Genomic DNA, 20,654 nt, shown 5'->3' on the forward strand with positions numbered 1-20,654 from the left:
CACAAGTCTCCACTTGTGATGAGGAAGAGACGTCATGACACTTGGATTAGTATTCATTTAGTGAGTTCTCTATTATCATATCATTGTGTTATGACAAACCTCTCCGTCACACTTCGCGTTTCCGCCTAGGCGGGGTGTGACAGTATGTATGTATGTATGTATGTATGTATGTATGTATGTATGTATGTATGTATGTATGTATGTATGTATGTATGTATGTATGTATGTATGTATGTATGTACAGTTTGTTTCAAATACAACTCATCGCATTTGTACAACCAATGCAACCCAATAAATTGAGATATTTATGGAAATGATGATAGTTCATTTATTATGATTTGAATATTTCTGGAAGATGAATATGGTTTATTAATTATGATCAATAATTTATATTAGAAAACAATCAAAACTTTTATGAAATCATATATTAATCAAATGAAATGAACGGTTGAGATTGGTTGTATTGGTTGCACAAATGTCAAGGGTTGTATAATAACCAACCTCTATATATATATATATATATATATATATATATATATATATATGTGTGTGTGTGTGTATATATATATATAGACTTGGGATCATGTGAGACCAAAGGTTTTTCGTGAGACCGTAAGACCAATTCTCAACTCTTGGATTAGATCTACAATCTGAACATTCATAATCATAAAATTGCCACGAGATTTCTCAATAATCACAAAATTGTCACCGTACAACTTTAGACCATTAGATCATTAATTTATAAAGTTGATCAATGAACATAAACTGGTCTTACGGGTCTCACGAAATGCCCTTGGTCTCACATGAACCCAACTTTCTCTCTCTCTCTCTCTATATATATATATATATATATATATATATAAAGTTGGGTTCATGTGAGACCGAACCATTTTTGATTGGTTCGCATCAGGATCCAATATTTTTTTATATTGTGGATCCCTATTAATTATGTGCAAAAAAGGTTAACTCAATCGGCAGCAACTTCCTCGTCAAATGATGTATTCACATCACCACACAATTGTCATTTGAACATTTTGTCAAACACCTTTACCCTCTTCCCATCATTCTTATTCTAAAAGCTCTCCTGAATGATTCAATCCATTGATTTATTCATCAATGAAGAAAAAACTATTCAATTCCGTCCTCCCCTACGAAACTCCGAGATTGAGAGACCATTACACGGTTGGAAAGAAGCTAGGCCAAGGACAATTTGGTATCACATACCGTTGCACCGAGAAATCCACAGGCACGGATTATGCCTGCAAATCCATAGCCAAACGGAAGCTTTTATGCCGGGATGATTACGATGATGTATGGAGGGAGATTCAAATTATGCACCATTTGTCGGAGAATCCATCCGTTGTTAGGATCAAAGGCACATACGAGGATAATGTGTTTGTGCATCTCGTAATGGAGTTGTGCACTGGCGGTGAGCTTTTCGATCGGATCGTGGAGAAGCGGCAACATAGCGAGCAGCAGGCAGCGGAATTGATGAGAACAATTGTCGGGGTTGTGGAAGCTTGTCATTCTCTTGGGGTTATGCATCGAGATCTCAAACCGGAGAATTTCTTGTTCGACAGTAACGGGCAGCTAAAAGCGATCGATTTCGGGTTGTCGGTCTTCTACAAACCAGGTTTCTTCCTTTTTTTGGTAAGAAAAAGTGTTGAAAGCAGTATACATGCGATTTTTGATATGGTATTTTGTGTTGCAGGAGAGTATTTCTGTGATGTGGTTGGAAGTCCATACTATGTTGCCCCAGAAGTTTTGAATAAACATTATGGACCTGAAAGTGATGTGTGGAGTGTTGGGGTTATCTTGTACATTTTATTATCTGGGTGTCCACCTTTCTGGGCAGGTTGGCTTATAATTGCATCCTATTTGGTTAGAAGGTTTAATTTATGTGTGGTTTACTAAATATTTACCTTCAGTAAAATTTAATATTATCATTACTTACTGGGTAAGATTTTAGTCCACTAAAACGTTATTGTATGCAACAATTTACCCGGTAAGCCCTTACCGTGGTAAGGGTTGTCGCACTCACTTATCGGGTAAGACTCTTGGTCTTTGCCTCGTTCTTACCGGATAAGATTATTGGTTCTTATCATATTTATCCGGTAAGGTAATGTGACTTGGTGTTCACTTACCCGAGTAAGCGTTTGGTATAACAAAAAATTATCTTTTTTTAAAGTTTAGAAATGTTCAATTTTATGTCCATATTGACCGATGATCTTGTTAGATTTGATGACGTGGATACTCATTTATGAAATGTGTACTAAAATGTTACGAGAAAGTAGAAAAGAAACTTGACATCCATTTGATGAATGTCACAAGATCAACAAATTATCAGTTAAAATTGATTAAGAAAATAGAAAATTTTGGAACTATGTTATATTGATTTGAGAAAAAATTTAATTGTTACATTAAATAGGAACACAAACTCCGTTACATTCTACCCATCTCTAAAAGAGCCTAATGGAAAACGAATGTTCCAACACTTGATAGTATGTCTAGCTGATATAAAACTCCAACAGTCCATGATAACATGTTCTATGTACTTTGTCTTCCAGAGACGGATTCGGGCATCTTTAGACAAATTTTAAATGGAACAGTTGACTTCGAATCTATGCCATGGCCAAACATTACAGAAAGTGCTAAAGATTTAATAAAAACAATGCTCGATAGGAACCCAGAGCAACGAATAACCGCTTATCAAATACTATGTGAGTCCCGAATTCACGTATTAGACTTGTCTGTTTTGTTGATAGGAGGTTAATTTTTGATTAAATTCATACCAGGTCACCCATGGATCAAGGAAGATGGAGTTGCTACAGACAAGCCTTTGGATCCTGCAATTCTATCACGACTAAAACAATTCGCGGCTATGAACAAAATTAAAAAGATGGCGATGCGTGTATGTTTTTCGTAGCTTTATGTTATAAAGAACGATAAGACACTGTTTTGAGGGTTAGCTCAGCTGCCGAATAGAGGTTGAGCCTTAGAGCTTCTCATAGCTCGCTAGCTCAAGTCTCCTCAAGGCCACTTTGGTTGTTATCTTCAGGGCCCATGGGATTAGACGAGGTGTGGCCAAGTTGACCAAACACCCACGATTAACAAAAAAAAATCAATTAGTGGATGCACCTTGTCCCTTGTGTATACGAAATGAAACTATGCGTTTGAGTTATGTTTCCAGGTGATTGCGGGAAGGCTTTCAGAAGAGGAGATTGGTGGTCTAAAGCAATTGTTTAAAACGATTGATACAGATAACAGCGGAACGATAACATTCCAAGAACTCAAACAAGGGTTGAAGAGAGTTGGTTCAAATGTAATGGAATCCGAGATCATGGAACTTATGAATGCGGTACAACCTTCGTCGTTTTCCAAATGTGAAATGCAGACTATCGTATTTTACGGCTGAAAAAACATGCTAGTTTAAAAGTAGCTCAACTGGTAAGACCTAGGCTTTGCCCCACTGAGGCCTTTGAAGTCCCCTTTAGAGCTTTTTCTAACTATTAACTTGAAGGCCCCATGGGATTTGTTGACCATCGTCTTTCATGACCGAAAACATGACAATTGAAACCCTAAAGGGTAGCTCAACTAGTAAGACCTAGGATTTGCTTCCTAAGGGTCATCAATTCAAGTTCTCTTTACAATTATTGGAGGGTTTTGTCGACTAACTTAAGCTCCCCATGGGATAGTCGAGATGGACTCAAGCTCACCCAGACGCCCACGATTGCTCAAAACATGTCGGTTAAAATACTGATTGGTGGCTCAACCGGTAAAACCTTAGATTTGCTACCCAAAGGTCATCGCTTGAAGGCCCCTCCAGGGCCACCATAGGGTTTTTCTGGCTGTTAACTTAAGGGCTCCATGGGATTAGTTGAGGTGAACGCAACCAGTTTAAGCAATATTATGTAGGGGATGTAGGTTTATAGTCAAAACTTACGATTGTATTATTTTCGACAGGCTGATACCGACAACAACGGCACAATCGATTACGGTGAATTCCTAGCAGCAACCTTGCACTTAAACAAGACGCAGAGGGAGGAGAACATGCTTGCGGCTTTCTCCTTCTTTGACAAAGATAACAGTGGCTATATAACATACGACGAACTTCAACAAGCTTGCAAAGATTTTGGTATACACGATGTTCAGTTAGAAGAAATGATCAAAGAAATCGATCAAGATGATGTAAGCATACGCTACATTACCTTTCTATGAAGAACGGAAAACGCAACCATAAGTTCCATTACCATCCCTTTGCTTGTAAATTTACAGGATGGGCGCATAGATTACGGAGAGTTTGCTGCCATGATGAGAAAGGCCGATGGAGAGCATGAAAGCAGAACGATGCGACGAGGTCTAAAGTTTGATGTGGCAAGTGCATTTGGAGTCGATAATAGTAGTAATGAAACACAAAACTAACTTAAAGAACCTTGTCTGTATATATATCGCCATTTTTTTGTGAGTGTTGGTGTAAATAGATGATACTTTTATGCAAAAGATGATGTCGATATGATACTGAATGGCGCATATTCTAGGATTTGAGGACATACGGAACTATTCTCATTGTTAACTTATACCGAAGCATCCGAGCAGAGATTGCTCTGCAAACAATAGCAGCACGCTAGATTTAAACATGATTGTAAAGACTAAAGATAGCTAGGTAAGAAAGCTCATCGCTTGTCTAGCAAAAGCATCATGGGCTGTTTGGTTTATGGAATTGGAATGGTCCAAATTTTTGACCAAATTCCAAATACCACAACAGATGTGAAGGAATCCTTCTAATTCCAACAAATTCCTTAAGTCATTGATTTTACAATTCAACTGCATATACCACGGATTTCAAATTCCAATCCGACAAATTTTTTAGCCCTCATCCAAATTCATCGACGCTGTATCTCGATTTGCTCTGTTTGCTATGCTCGATCTCCTTTGCTCGATCTCGTTTAAAACTAAGAATGACAATGGGTCAGGTTCGGGCCGGTTATTGGTATCCCCGTCCCCAAAACCGATAACTAAAACCATTCCCGTGACCGCCCCGATCCCTGTCGGGGATCCCCATCAGGTCCCCGCGGTTTCTCTGATCCCCGTTGGGGAACCCGTTAAGGTAAAAATCATCTTTTTCCTGTTCACCGTTGGTCATAACCGAACCCGAAACTGAAACCCGAAACAGATCTAAAAAAATTACAATATGTTAGTTTTCACAACTAAAAGTAAATTACAATATTTTTAAAAGATGCAAGTTTAAATGTCTCAAACATAATCGAACCAATTACAAACAATGTATTAGATTACATTATAAAACTAAACAGAACTTCAAACATCATACAATTAAAATCACGATTTCACAATTAGACAAATAAACTAGATTTTTTCGTGAGCCTTATTTAGGTTGTTGAAGTAAAGTGGATAAAAAGTTTTTTAAATTTTAATGTTACTATTTTCTTTTAATGATATTATATATATATATATATATATGTATATAAATTAAAATTAATATATATACACATATCAGGCCGGGCAGGGCCGATGATCACCGCCCCCGTCCCCGTTAAAAACCCGAATTTGTCCCCGATCCTTGCCCCGTCTCCGATAAAATGTCCCCGAACCCAGCCCGAAAGTTTCGGTTTTCGGTTTTCCCCATCGATTTCGGTTTTTTTTGCCATCCCTATTCAAAACTGCTCCCTCTCTCCCTCCCGCACGAAAGGCGTAACGATCTGGGCACTGTCTCGGAAGCACTACGATAAGACCCCATACCTAGAGCTAACATCATATAACCCAATTGAGACATTGTGGAATAGACTCTTGAATTCTCAAAACTTCTGTCACTCCATCCCCGCAGGGGCAGAGAACCCGTCGCTGTCTCGGCTGTGCTACCGGAGGCTCTGGTTCAAGTCCAGGATGGCCCAGTTGCGCCAGGGAAAAGAATAGAAGAAGCGTCAAAGAAGCAACTTGGACAAAAAGAAACGAAGTGGCTTAGACAAATCTTTTTTGTCGATAACCTCCACTTTAATTGGTATTTTTTCACGAAAAGCCGACATGAGATAACAAATCCAGTGTTTCACTAAGATTTCGAATAGATCGAACGAACCACACTCCTTTGTATACATCAGGAGTCCATTGATGAGAAGGGGCTGGGGAAAGCTTGAACCCAATTCCTACAGTGATGAATATGAGCGCAATTGAAATTCCTGGGGAGTTATACATTTGTGTATTGATAAGACCATTCAATGATAAATCTCTATATATATTATAGATATTATTAACGTTAAAGCCACCTACAGACGCTTTACGCCCAATCATTCCATCCTAAAAAGGATTTTCTTGAAATGTCATCTATGTAATTTTCTCGTTGAATTCCGTGAACGAAACAAAAAATTCTAATTCCGTTAAGAATTTCATTCCAATTCCATCCAACCAAATGCAATCAAAAGACATGGACAAATTACATCAAATTGCATTCCATTACCTTAAAGTGAAATTCATTTGATGAATTCTAATTCCATCGAATTCCATTCTACGAACCAAACACCCCTAAGTGTTTAAAATCACACGTCTCCAAATTCCATGTCTCATTCACGTCTCACCAATTAACTCGTGACAGATCGATATAATATTTAATTCATCTTTTTATCCTCTATTCAATAAGGTGATGTGGACTTGCTTAACACACCTTAGCCTTGCTTGTATCACCTCGTCACTACTAGGTTGTTCTGCTAAAGTGACAATTCAGGTTCCCGATAAAGTTCAAGCACACAACCCCCTATTATTGTGTTTCTGAGCATCTGGAAGGACAGGTTTCCCAAATCTTGATAGAATGATCTTCGTGTGGATATCGAGTGTCAAAATCATAAGATTGTCAAACCAATGGAGCCACAAACCGGGCTCAATCATTAGCAAGGACACTGACAAACCAATACAATGGTATCTCCCGAATACACTTATGTTCCACATTTTACAGGCTTTTGGATCAAATCCATTTCAAAAGGGGGAGGCAGAGTTCACGTGAAACCAATCACCAGAAGCTACATACACGTTAGCAAGTGTTCATACCAAGTAGGGTGACCATGGAAAAAAGAAGGATCAAAGGGTTAATTGGGCGAGTACATCTCAAGAAGGATGACATACCATGAAAAGATTCTTGTCGGATTCCATGTAAAATCAGGCCTGATGGAAGACTTCTAGCTTTGACGGTCATGCACAACGAGCAAAATAAGTAATCTACATAGAGCCCGAGAAAAATAACTAAAATGAACGCAGTAACCTCTTTATATACACATGATTCTTTAGGAATCCGATGCAAACATAACAGGTTTATCACATTATATGCACGAGGTACAATATTAGATGCATGAAGTACTACAAGTCAGCATGGCACCATTCTCCAGGATTTAGAAATTGTTGCTAAATCAACAAATCAAAAGAAGCTTACCACATTATGTCTGTGTTGGAAATGTTTTGAGTAATTCTACAACCTGTAACTTTGTCGTAATTGTACTGAAAAACTGATTTAGTTTTACGAAACCCACAACCTGTGGATGGCATGCAACTGACTGAAGTCTGTCTCCTTCAAAGATAACCTGTAAAGGTCCTTGAGTTTCTTCACATCTCCAGACTGCAAATCATTTGCAGTCTGTTGGGAAGTAGCAACAGATTTCTTTGTGGTTGCAGGAAGAACCACAGCTAGCATCCTCTTTAATACCATCTGCAGCTGACTCCAAAATCTTTCATACACGCTACAATCGTCCTTCTGCAATGTTATTCTATCTACAGGCACATGGCGTCCTTCAAGAAGACTATTCAGAGCTAATTCCAGCATCTGCAGACACAAAAAAAAAATTAGTTAAACAACTGCCAGCTATTAGAGAGTAAATATTACAATCTGAAACGACCATAGCATTCTTATAAATCATATTATCAAATAGAATACTAACGATTGCAAATATATGGCTATAAAAATACCATTTTAATATTACTGATTTACGTGTACCCTTCATAAAGAACAAGTCGTCATAGATTATGTACAATGAAGTGATAGGGGAACAAGGCTATAGAAACAACTGCATTGACTACTCTGGATTGGATTACATTTAGGACATTCAGGCTCCAAGTTCTGATCAGGGGAATTCATTTCTGTCCAAGTACTGCAGTACTCGAGACTACCATCTAGAAATCATTTAATGATATACAACTGTAATATATTTATGATGTGTTCCTCTGTAGTTATAAATCAGGCAGCTAAACACACAGACTTCAGTGGATTTTTCGTATGCAATATGTTCAATAACCCAAATAGTTTCTTTTTAAACCAAAAAAAAACATTATTCTCCAAGTTCCGAGCCAGATAAGCATAAAAAATTGCAACTGAAAGCAGCAACAGGGTTGTCTACATACCATATATGATTGAGATGACTTAGACAGGCTACATGACAAAGCTGATCTCTCTATCAAAATGGTCAGGTACATTGTAGGATGTGTTTTTGGCCTATAAAACTGGATAGATTTCTGCCAGTTCCTCTCGGCCATGGACGAGTACTGTTTGACTCTTTGGAGTATACCATTTTCACCTTTTGATGAATTACTTTTCTTCAAATCCGTCTCTAATAATCTCAAACAACAATCCCTCTGGTAGCAAGCAAGCTGAAAATATGCAAATGCAGCCTCTTGTCTACGCAAGTCCCCCAATGACTCATACATTGACAAAGCCTCACTAATTGCATCGTTGGCTGAAATCTCATGCTTTCCAAATTCCATTTTAGATTTATAAACTTTAGCAGTTGCATTTTCTCTTGCTAGAAGCATGCCAAGCCTTAGATATGTATGAGCAAACTGTGTATATACTTCATTGCTAAGATTGTTTGGAAGGGCATCGGCTTCATCACCAACAGCATCAACTTCTTTCTTTGCTGCTCTATAGTATCTGAGTGATTCACAATACTGTGATTTTGCTGCTTCCAGCTTTTGGGTGTAAGCATTATTGAACACGGGATGGTTTCTGAGATGCTCCATTTGTGAAACCATCTCCTCAGCTGCTGCTCGTCTTCCATGGCCCAAATTACAGTTGATTAAGATAATGTTGTTGTGATCGGAAACCTTTCTAAATGAACTGATAGCTTCAGAAAAAGCTGATTCAGCTTTGCCAATTTCTTTTCGTTCCAGTCTCCTTCGGCCTAATTCATTGCAGACCCATCCTTTCTTCTTAAGAAGGGACCGTAACTCCTCAGAACTACTAGGATGACAATCCAAACATTTTCTTCCTTCTTCATAACAATTAAGAGCAGAAGTTAGATTATGGTCTGCATCTTCATGGTCACAACGATGAAGGTATCTGAAAATGCCACCATCATTTGATTTTGGCTCTGTTGAATCAGATTCAGTCTCTTTAGAAGACTTTGGCACTTCATTTTCATCCATGATATTCTGTGTTATCACATTACTAACATCTCCAGCCTTTCCAGGTGAAGAGTAGGATAAGCTCTTAGAAACAGGCTTCTCGGCCTGCTTTCTTCCATAATTAAATGGACGAGTATTTCCACTACTACTACTTGCACTATTGCCGCTACTGGCCCTATCACTCTGGCAACTACAGTTCACTAATGAGCAAGATGAGCAGCTCTGCTTAAACTTTCCAAGTTTTTTCTTGAGCCTCTCAAGCTCTTTCTGAACTTCAGGCGACATTTTTAACTCTCTAGCAGGCGGTGTCTCCTCAGTTTTCACAGAGATCTCCTTTTCACTCTTCAAATGAAATTCAACATACACATCTCCAACCAGTGTCCATGCTTTGGCCCAGAATAGATAATGAGCAGCTAAAGATTCAGTTTCGTCTTTTCTATTGTGGATATCTATCTCGAATGACAAACTGCTAGTCATTGAGGAGATAAACTTTTTGTCTTCAAGATGCTGTGGCATGGAGCCATATACCAAACATGCTAGACGAACAACCTTGAAGACTTGATGCAACTGACCATCATCCATGTAGGCTTCTCCAAGGGCCAGATAAGATTCTCCAAGTAAAAGAACAAGCTTCCACAACTTGTCATCCAGTTTTGATGTTGGAAGCCACTTGCGAATGTCACAAACCTCAATGCAATCAGCATCACCACAGGCACAAACAGAGAAGTCAATTTGCAAAGTTGCACCAATATCAGGTCTGCCATGACTTTCAGAGCCTTGTAGCTGTCTTTTCCACCTTAGAGACTTGATAGCTTGAGAAACATGATGTATTGCTGCCAACTTAGAGGATATCAAATTAACAGTAGCTTGAACCACAGGAGTAGATGTAGCAGACAACTCAACAGTGTCATAATTACAAGTTCGTTGCATTACAGCATCCCCTGATTCAGCCTCATTTGACACCAAAAGTTTTCTGGATCCAGGTGCATCATCATCCAAATGCAGCTTGACAGAACCACCTGGTCCATAATTTGAGGAAGTAGCATCGATACCACATTCATCCTCCTTATTAGCTTTGAAACTTTCATGGATTATTAACTCAGAGATCCCACTGAAGCATTCATACGACTCTTCTTCACTATCAACTACAATATCTTCAGAATCCAGAGGCAGCCCTTCTGATGTCAAATCTAAATCTTCATCGTAGTCTAGAAGTAGCCTTGCAAATTGTTCATGAGCAAATGCACGTACAACCTATTAGTCATAATGCAGTAATAATTAGTTTGATTGATACTTCATCTAAAGATTAATAATTACAAATATTTAAGATGGCACATCCATCAAACAAAGAGTTGCCACAGGCTGGATACCAATTGATCAGGCTGATCGAGGAAATCAAGACATTTCTTCAAGAACCTTGCACACCTTACCCTGTTATGAGAAGACTGCAGCAGAAAACAAGTATTAGAAATATGTAATTGTCTATTAGCTATTTTTCCAAACAAGAGAGAGACGGGGGGAGAGAGAGATCAATGCAATATACACCCCACCACTGAAAGTGAGAGCCTGTGAGCAACACGGTAGAGTAGGGTTCCTAGCGAGAGCAAGGAATCACTTCTCCCTCTATTAATAAGAGAAGGTATGAAGGTAGAGTCATCATCACAATTATTGGTGGCATGGCTCTTAGGAATAACGGAAAGATCAAAAAGTTGAATGTTATCCTCGCCAGCATTTTTATAGAGCTGTTCACAGCCAGAAAACAATCAAAATATCAGCAAACTAGCATAATATGAAGCTAGAAAATGACAAGACTAACACAAAAAAAATTACCCAATAAGCTCCAGGGTCTTGCTTGCAGTTTTCTTGAAGGAACCGCAAAACCGAATGGCCATTTTGTCGGACAATATGAGGATGAAAAGCAGGAGTGCCATCTTCAGATACTCCTTTGGACAAAAAAATATCATCCGTTTTCAGCAGCTCGTATCCCTGAACAACCCCATTTTGATGATAACATATGGCTAGTTCAGGTACACTTGCCATCACATTATCGAGCCAAGCTTCAAGCCAAGTCAACGGAGTAACCTGCCAAAGATTCAAAAAAAACATAAGCAGGTAGACTAAAACAAGAGAATAAGCATCAAAATGTGTCAAGCCATGCAATCTAACCTGTCTAGAAACATCCCATAAGTGCAAGCTCACTGCAACATATTTCTCGTTACTAAATATAAGCAAGTCACTCCCCAGAAACATGCGCAAATTATTGAACTTCCAAAATAGAACCCTTAAGAATCCATCACGATTCATTCTTCTGTACATATCTGACTCTTGCATTGAGGTCTTCTCTTTGACTTGTGAGACCTTTTTAACAGCATCACGACCTTTGTTTCTTTGGTTCTTCTTCCCTCCCCAAAAGAAACTATCTTGTTTTGCTTGTGGGTATTCAGCACATTTAAATCCTTCCCCTTGACCAATGTCATTGTCCTGCCCAAAATATGGGGAAGGGTATGCTTCAGCTGTATCAGAATCCCTATTGCCAGGCAGAAAAGATGAGTTCAACTGCTCCTCTGACTGGGAACTTTGAGCCGATGGGCAATCACATGCCTCCATCCTTACAGAATGCATAGCAAAATTCCAAAATAATGATTTTTCTGAACATTGTGACTGCTTATGTCTTCTAACCAATTTTTCTCCCTCTTCAACATCAGGTCTGCAGTAAACAAATTATTTACAAGTGCCAAGACATTTAGAAGAGATATAACATCAAAAGAAGTCGGCCACATGCAGATAGAACATACCCTGTATTTAATACGAGAGACTGTCCAATACGATGTACTGCAATCGACAACCGAGCCCTGGAATATGGGATCTTAAATATTTGCTTCAGAATGTCAGCTGGAGCAATGACATCAATTTCATCTCCATACTCTGTTAAACCAGATACAGCAAGGGCTTCTCCTTTCTTTCTAAGATTTGATGCAACAGTGCCACTTTCATAAGGTAAATCTACCAAGAACAGCAAGAAAAGTTAGAAGGTCACCCCTCCTTGGCATCTAAAGAAGAGATGTTGAGTAACAGGATGGCACTTGGCAACATAATCTGATAATCCTATGATTTTGTTTGCTAACATAAAACATTTTCATTATTGAACATATGTGTATTCAATTGTTGCATCCATAATGAATTAGTAATTTTGAAGTGTAACTTATGATTTGATATGAATCACAATTCACTAAAATGAGATATGGATTCATAACTACAATCATCATTTCATACAATGCGTATGAGAAGGACTTTTCAATGGCCATGTTTCAAAAATTCCTGTATGTTGGAGGACAGTTGTGGAAATAAAAAGTATAGCCTGTAAGATAGTCAAAGGTGAGTGTGCTATCCACCCAAAATAAAGGCATGAAATGATAACAAAATGATGAATACATCCTCAGCCGAAAGCTGTCAAACCAAGAGATGTTAGAGTGGCTCTACATGGTAACCCATACGGTAGAAGTTGTCACATTTTTCAGACATATCATCACTAACCTAATTAGCGAATATGAAAAGTGGCATCTTGATTTTTAAGGAAGTCTGGTCAAATCTAAGGACATGATATTTCTCTAAAATATTCTATGCATCCATTTTTCTAGGTGGATATTAATAACTCCCAAACAGAGAGTTATTTATCTCGAATATTGAGTATCTTTTAAGTTCTTTGGTTACTATAAGTCAAAGCCAGGCACAATATGGAGTGAGGAGCAGCTGTTAGTGACAAAGTGGAAAAGACTAAGGAGGCAGAAAAAGGATAAGACATTGATGGAAAAGGTGCAGACAAAAGCAGATGTGGCAGTGAATACTATAAAAACTATGCTGTCTGTAGAAGAAACTCAAAGACAAAGCAAACAAAGCCTCTAGAATTTTGGCAAAGTTGGGAACTAAAAAATCCTCTTTCTCTTCCATGATCAGAGTAGATCAGTTTCCTTTCTACAGTTGATAATCAAACACTTCTAGTTTCTGATAAACCTACTAATTGTGTGTTGTTTAGTCTCGTTATAATAAATATAGGAAGAGGGGTAGTTTGGTACTTTTCCTATTCTGAATAAGGGAGCATATTGCTTAAGTAGTTGAGAAAGTTTGTTAGAGCATTCATTCAGTTTTTGTCAATTGTAAATGAGCGTAAGCTCTGTGGGAGAGACTCCAGACCTCCTGAAAGTCTGGAAATCCTTTGATTAGTTTGTTGCAATACAATCAGCCGACCAGTTTGTTCCAGTGTATATCAAATTGGTATCAGAGTTCATTTCGGTCCAGCATGACGAATGTTACTACGCGAAGCGCAAACAATCGAATTGAAGATATGGAGAGTAGCGTTGGTTCAATTGAAAGGAATTTGGAGCGTATTGTGCAACAAATTGAAGAATTGAGGAACGATTTTGTCAATAAATCGAACGCTACGAATTCGTCTGATGAGGAAGACGCAGCGGGATCCGGTCGACGAGACAGAAATCGTAACAATTAGAATCGATTTTTAGCAGTCAAGGGGCGTAAATTGGAGATTCCGATCTTCGATGGCAAGGATCCAGACGGATGGATTTTAAGAGCGGAACGATATTTCACGTTAAATCAATTGAGTCAGAAGGAAAAAATCGATGTGTCGTTCATTTCATTTGAAGGCGATGCACTGAAGTGGTTTCAATGGGAGCATAAACGTCATCCAATTACCAGATGGGAGGATTTGAAGCAATTATTGTTGAGGCATTTCAGATCTCTGGCAGCAGGATCGTTATGTGAGCAATTCCTGGTGGTAAGGCAAGATTGATCAATTGATGAATATAGAAGGCGTTTTGTGGAGTTTGTGGCACTACTAGATGGAATTCCAGAGCAGATTTTCTTAAGCCAGTTCATTAATGGATTGGAGGAGTCTATTAAATCAGAATTGAGGTTGATGAATCCATTGACATTGAGCGAAGCATGGAGGTGGCCACAAAAATTGATTTGAAAAACAAGGTGTTAGGGAGAGATAAAACCACTGTTACTAGCAAGAGAGCAAGTTGGGTAGTTCATCCCGGCTCTGATTCGAAAAGTAATTTTTCGTATAATTCTTCAAATAGCACAGTGAGCTCCGTTAATTCACCGATTTTAAAGAATAAATCGAGATCTGAATTCCGCCATCTATCCAATCAGAAAGTGCAGCAGCGGAGAGCGTTGGGTTTGTGTTACCGCTGTGACGAAAAGTACGCTCCCGGCCACAAGTGTAAAAAGGAGATGAATGTTTTGTTAGTTCAGGAGGATTTGCTAGCTGATACAGAACCAGAGATGGAGGAAAAAGTTTTGAATGCAGTTGAAGTGAGCAACAAGGTGGAGGTACATTTAAATTCTGTCATTGGTTTAACTATCCTAAAACCATGAAGATGGAGGGAAGAATTGGTGAGCAGAAAGTAGTAGTGTTAGTTGACAGCGGTGCAACACACAATTTTATATCGAATGATTTAGTTAAACGACAGAATTTAGAAGTGGAAATCACTGGTGAATACACTATTACTCTAGGATCTGGAAATATAGAGAAAGGAGATGGGATTTGCAGAGGTATAACTATGTTTTTACCAGAAATTGAAATCAGGGAAGATTTTCTTCCGTTGGGATTGGGTAATAGTGACGTGATTTTGGGGATGCAATGGTTGGAAACGTTAGGAGCAACCTATATTAACTGGAAATTGCAAGTAATGAAGTTCACTTGCGGAGGCAGATCTGTCACATTAAGGGGAGAACTGTCATTGGGGCGATCGATGATATCGTTGAAAGCTATCGGAAAAGTAATCAACCACGAAGGACAGGGTGTGCTGGTTGAATTGGTCACTTGTTCAGCGTTATCGGGAGAGATAGCAGAATCCAATGTTATTTTGGATCCATTGCTAAGGGAATTTGACTCAGTTTTCAATATGCCACAGGGGCTACCACCGGAAAAGGGAAGAGAGCACAGCATTGTTTTTAAAGAAGGGACGGGAACAATCAATGTTCGACCGTACCGTTATCCACACTACCAAAAAGACGAGATTGAAAAATTGGTAAAGGAGATGCTCGAGGCAGGAGTATTCAGCCGAGTATGAGTCCATTTTCCAGTCCGGTGTTATTGGTTAACAAAAAAAGATGGAAGTTGACAATTTTGTATCGATTATCGAGCTTTAAATAAGATGACAAATGTTGACAAATTCCCGATTCCGGTGATTGAAGAACTGTTAGATGAGTTGTACGGAGCAGCGGTGTTTTCCAAACTCGATTTAAAATAGGGTTACCATCAGATTCGAATGAAGGAAGGAGACATTTACAAAACGGCTTTCCGAACTCATCAAGGGCATTACGAGTTCTTGGTAATGCCCTTTGGATTGGTTACTGCTCCAGCGACGTTTCAAGGTTTGATGAATGAGATTTTTAAGAAATATTTGCGGAAGTTCGTTTTGGTTTTCTTTGATGATATTTTAGACTTTTAGTCTATAGCAAAACTCTTGAAGAACATCAAGTACACTTTAGGAAGGTGCTGGAGGTTCTTTTACAACATCAGTTGTTCGCAAATAAGAAGAAATGCGAGTTTAGTCGTGATCGGCTGGGATATTTGGGTCATGTAATTTCAGAAAAAGGCGTAGAAGTTGATCCGTCTAAAATCACAGCAGTGTTAGAGTGGGAAAAGCCTAAGACGATAACAGAATTGAGAGGATTCTTAGGGCTGTCTGGTTACTACAGAAAGTTTATAAAGGGCTATAGTATGTTAGCCAAACCACTCACCGACCTTAAAAAGAACCAATTTCAGTGGACGAAGGAAGCTCAGTTAGCATTCGTTGAATTGAAGAAAATGCTATCATCAACCCCGGTGATAAGACTTCCTGATTTTTCTAAGGATTTCGTGGTCGGGACGGATGCTTCGGGTTACGGTTTGGGAGCAATTCTTATGCAAGATGAACAGCCGATTGCATATTTTAGCCAAGCTTTGGGGCTGAGAGAAATCCGTTTATGAAAAAGAATTGATGGCCATTGTGTTGGCAATAAAGAAATGGAGACCGCATTTGTTGGGAAAAAAAACTGTAGTGCGTACGGATCAGCAGAGCCTTCGTTTTCTGCTGGAGCAACAAGTTGTGGAACCGGAATACCAGAAGTGGGTCAGAAAGCTGCTGGGCTATGATTTCTCCATCGTCTATAAAATGCGTAGTTCCAATCAAGCTGCAGACGCGTTGTCTCGCAAGATTGAATCAGTGGAATTGGCGAATATGGGGAGTCCTCAATGGAGAAATTGGGACGATCTTAAAAAGAAGATTGTTGATGATAGTTTCTTGAACCACATAAATGAGGATCTAGTATCAGGAAAAGCTGAGCATAAGGGGTTTGAGATTCAGCAGGAGCTGTTATTATATAAAGGACGTTTGGTTATTCCTCGTTTTTCTAAAATGATCCCGTTGATATTTGACGAATTTCACGGTTCTCCTATCGGTGGACATACGGGAGAGGATCGAACATATCAACGTATTTCATCCGAAGTTTTTTGGATTGGAATGAAGAAGGAATAATTGATATGGTTAAAAAATGTGATGTTTGTGAAAGGAATAAAAGTCTTAGTGGCAGCCCAGCTGGTTTGTTGCAACCTTTATCATTGCCTGAAAAGGTATGGGACGAGGTTTCAATGGACTTCATCGAAGGTCTGCCTCGGTCGAACAGAATGAGCGCGATTATGGTAGTTGTGGACAGACTTAGTAAGTATGCCAATTTTGTTGGTTTGAAACACCCTTTCAATGCACAATCGGTGGCTGAAGCATTCGCTAAAGAGATCATAAAGTTGCATGGCATTCCTCAATCGGTGGTTTCCGATCGGGATAAGGTGTTTCTTAGCAATTTCTGGAAAGAGTTGTTCCGATTACAGGAAACAAAGTTGAAGTACAGTTCAGCGTATCATCTGCAGTTAGATGGACAAACGGAGGTAGTAAATCGTTGTTTGGAGCAATATTTGAGGTGTTGGGTGTCGACTACGCCTAAACAATGGTGCAAATGGCTTCCATGGACTGAACTATCGTATAACACAGCCTACCATACAGCTCTTAAGGAGTCTCCGTTTAAGGTGTTGTACGGAAGAGATCCTCCCCCTTTGCTCCGTTATAAAACGGCTTCATTGAAGCTGCAGTCAGTGGATCAGGAGCTGATCGATAGAGATGAAATTCTGGATAAGGTGAAATTGCATCTGCTTAAAGCGCAATTTCATATGAAACAAAAGGTTGATTTGAAACGTAAGGAGGTAATATTCTTGGTAGGGGATTGGGTCTTTTAGAAATTAAGACCGTATCGACAGAAATCGCCGGTTATGAGAAATAGTCCTAAGTTGTTAGCTCGATTTTATGGCCCCTACCCCTATAGAGTGTTGGAACAGATTGGGAAGGTGGCATACCGATTGGATTTACCGAATACAGCAAAAATCCATCCGGTTTTCCATGTTTCTCAGTTACGGAAAGCTGTGGGAAATTGCAATTCATCTCAAGATTTTCCTACTCAGATTTCGGAAGATTTGGTGTTGCAAGCTGTGCTTGAGGATATCTTGGATATGAGACCATTGACGAAGGGTGATGTGGGGCAGTTTGAAGTATTGGTGAAATAGGAAGGAATGTCGGAGTTTGAAGTGTCTTGGGAAATTTTGGAGCCGTTACTACATCAGTTCCCTAACAGTCATCTTGAGGACAAGGTGAAATTTTTTTTTGGGGGGGGAGTATTGATAAACCTCCTTTATGGTTCACATACAGGAGAAGGGACTAATTGTGTGTTGTTTAGTCTCGTTATAATAAATATAGGAAGAGGGGTAGTTTGGTACTTTTCCTATTCTGAATAAGGGAGCGTATWRCTTAAGTAGTTGAGAAAGTTTGTTAGAGCATTCATTCAGTTTTTGTCAATTGTAAGTGAGCATAAGCTCTGTGGGAGAGATTCCAGACCTCTTGAAAGTCTGGGAATCCTTTGATTAGTTCGTTGCAATACAATCAGCCGACCAGTTTGTTCCAGTGTATATCAGTTTCCTGCTTTGTATTTCCATAAAACGCTTTACCGTCTTCATATTTCCTGCGTATTAACTTTCATTTTGTCAGTAAGGGGAATGGATCCTTCTTACCTTGTTGGTGTTTTATTCACTACATTTATGGGCTAATACCCTCATACTTGGATATGAAAGAACCTTGAGGGACGCTGCAGCGTAAGAAGTGTCAGGTCTGATTCGCCATTTTCAGTTGTTTGTTCAAGTGGTACACAACGTCAAACATCCACCAAGGACTAGCTATCATTAGTGAGGTATAAAGCCACATTCAGGCTTAGACATAACTTGAATGAGGTGGAAAATAGCTTGAATGATGCAAGGTAATAGTTTAAAGATAACTAGCATAGACATATGCAGTTTCCATGTATAGCAAAGCACTTGAAATTATGTACAAGACATGTACATATGCTCTCACCTAAACTAGGCTATAGTGTGGCATTGCGTCTCAGATACTCGAGACAAGTTATAGTGTGTATTGATTCCAGAGAGTGAAGGTTATGTTAGCGGTTGACACTGCAAGTCACAGACATGTTGCAGCGTCTAGCGGTGGCTAACAGCCTAACTTTAGCTAAGAGCAAGTTGGTGCCACGAGTTGTATGTCTTGCAAAATTGAAATAATTGTGTACCGTATTCTCTTTCTCGAGTCATCTTTATAGAAGGATAGATACGATGCTTTAACAAGAAAACAGCTTGTCATCATTGAGTCCGAAGGTTCAATATTCAAATTCTACTAACAATGATCAAGACTGCAGCAGCAGCCTGTACGCGGTAATTTAACTCAAGGATATTTCCATATCCATGTGTTTCATATTATTAAGTGCAAGAACTTTATGCTATTTATTTTTGCACCCAACCAACCTATTGAAGTGTTAAGTAGCTGATTTCACACTTGCATGTTTGAACTAACTCCTTGTGGGTACAATATCCGTACTTTGACCACTTAATTACTTGTTGAGGACAGCGTTAGGCTGTGTATACTTGTTTGGCCTAGCACTTCTTTTCTGAACAGCCCTGCAATGCCACCAGCGCATGTAGTCTAGCAATATGTCAAAGATGATAAAGAATTGCAAATGGTCAAGTGGTTCAATTGGTGCAAAATTCAGATCATCTACCACTTTATTAACTGCATATTTCTAATGAATTAACAGGCTAAACAATTTCTGAGGAAGGTATATTGTCCAGAATTGGAAGATTGCATGCCTCCAAAAAAACAACCATAGACAATATCAACAAGGTGACGGAGAAACAATATGGTAGGTAATTTCATACAACCACTTGAACACTCTAACTTGCATTAACAATTTTCTTCATAAGGATAGAATTTATGCATAATTTATACTATATTCTTCATTGTAAGTGCTCAAAGTAGCAAATCAGTCCAATAACCAACATAATTGACCAAATCGTGTCTACCAAGGACTTGCCACATTTCACAAAATCATAATCCTAACAGGCACGGATGCTATCAATGATTTGAACAAATAAGCCAAGGAAAGTTGTACCTCCACCGGTCCTCGTATGAGCGGCAACCATTGGAAGAACCTTGTCCGGAATATTTGGCCGAAATGGCAGAGTTTTGAGATTAGTCTCAGTCGGAATCACCCGGTACCTCGGTGCTCCTTCCCTAAAAACAATTAAAATAGCCGTTAAAACTAACATCAATCATGCAATTGCAACTAAAAAAGGGGTTCCAATTCGATTGATTGCGTTTCTTACGCTGGGGCCGACGGAACGAGAGCAGAATCAAAGGCGGTGAAAGCTTTATCAGTAGGAACAGGTATAGAACCGCAGAGAAAACCAACTGGTGGTTTTGCTTTGACGATTTCCAGTTCACCCACACACTGAAGCTCCGTCGAGCCTTCTGGTGTCGACATCGACGACGGCGATGAAAGCGATTTCTCCATGTTTCTTTAATGATTCCTTTGGATTTGGGTTATGCTTACTTGTGGTGCCACCAAGCACCGACTACGAGACCAGAATCTCTGCTGCTGCGTTGTCGTGGATCAATTTGTCGCTAAAACCCTCAACTGGCAGACCTGCTTACTTGTTAGATCATATTTGAACCAAATCTGTCTCAATGGTTGATCATGAGTTTATAAATTATTTTATGGTATATCTATGACTTCATGTATTTTTATATTTAATAAACATTCTTATCGGTAAAATTCAACACTATTGTTTACTTTTCGGCCAAGATTTTATTCACTAAAAAACATTGTAT

General features: G+C 39.0%; 2 protein-coding genes across 2 annotated transcripts; one reads left to right on the forward strand and one right to left on the reverse strand.

Moving 5' to 3' along the window:
- The first annotated feature begins 1,116 nt into the window (after window positions 1-1,116).
- LOC112511016 (calcium-dependent protein kinase 4-like) lies at window positions 1,117-4,468 on the forward strand. The gene is made up of 7 exons (XM_025116371.1): window positions 1,117-1,633; window positions 1,712-1,855; window positions 2,568-2,720; window positions 2,796-2,911; window positions 3,191-3,358; window positions 3,964-4,188; window positions 4,276-4,468. Exons 1-7 carry the CDS (start codon window positions 1,117-1,119, stop codon window positions 4,420-4,422), a joined length of 1,470 nt encoding a protein of 489 aa, XP_024972139.1. The 3' UTR covers window positions 4,423-4,468.
- Window positions 4,469-7,299: 2,831 nt separating this feature from the next.
- Window positions 7,300-20,449, reverse strand: LOC112511096. The gene is made up of 9 exons (XM_025116517.1): window positions 20,150-20,449; window positions 19,936-20,057; window positions 12,189-12,396; window positions 11,560-12,100; window positions 11,224-11,475; window positions 10,944-11,135; window positions 10,764-10,838; window positions 8,395-10,647; window positions 7,300-7,819 (listed from the first exon to the last, which is right to left on the reverse strand). The coding sequence occupies exons 1-9, from the start codon at window positions 20,335-20,337 to the stop codon at window positions 7,517-7,519; spliced, it is 4,134 nt and encodes a 1,377-aa protein (XP_024972285.1). The 5' UTR covers window positions 20,338-20,449; the 3' UTR covers window positions 7,300-7,516.
- Window positions 20,450-20,654: the final 205 nt, after the last annotated feature.

This window comes from Cynara cardunculus, assembly GCF_001531365.2.
Source record: "Cynara cardunculus var. scolymus isolate 2C chromosome LG 4, CcrdV1, whole genome shotgun sequence".
Classification (NCBI taxonomy): domain Eukaryota; kingdom Viridiplantae; phylum Streptophyta; class Magnoliopsida; order Asterales; family Asteraceae; genus Cynara; species Cynara cardunculus.

Bases quoted from the DNA above. Each gene is read 5' to 3' on its own strand.
- LOC112511096 (XM_025116517.1), bottom strand. From the start codon at position 20,337: ATGGAGAAATCGCTTTCATCGCCGTCGTCGATGTCGACACCAGAAGGC. The intron at 20,058-20,149 runs GTAAGAAACGCA...AATTGTTTTTAG, and splicing joins CTCGTTCCGTCGGCCCCAGC to GGAAGGAGCACCGAGGTACC. The intron at 10,839-10,943 runs GTGGGGTGTATA...TTTCTGCTGCAG, and splicing joins ACAGGCTCTCACTTTCAGTG to TCTTCTCATAACAGGGTAAG.
- LOC112511016 (XM_025116371.1), top strand. From the start codon at position 1,117: ATGAAGAAAAAACTATTCAATTCCGTCCTCCCCTACGAAACTCCGAGA. The intron at 1,856-2,567 runs GTTGGCTTATAA...TTTGTCTTCCAG, and splicing joins GTGTCCACCTTTCTGGGCAG to AGACGGATTCGGGCATCTTT. The intron at 3,359-3,963 runs GTACAACCTTCG...TATTTTCGACAG, and splicing joins TCATGGAACTTATGAATGCG to GCTGATACCGACAACAACGG.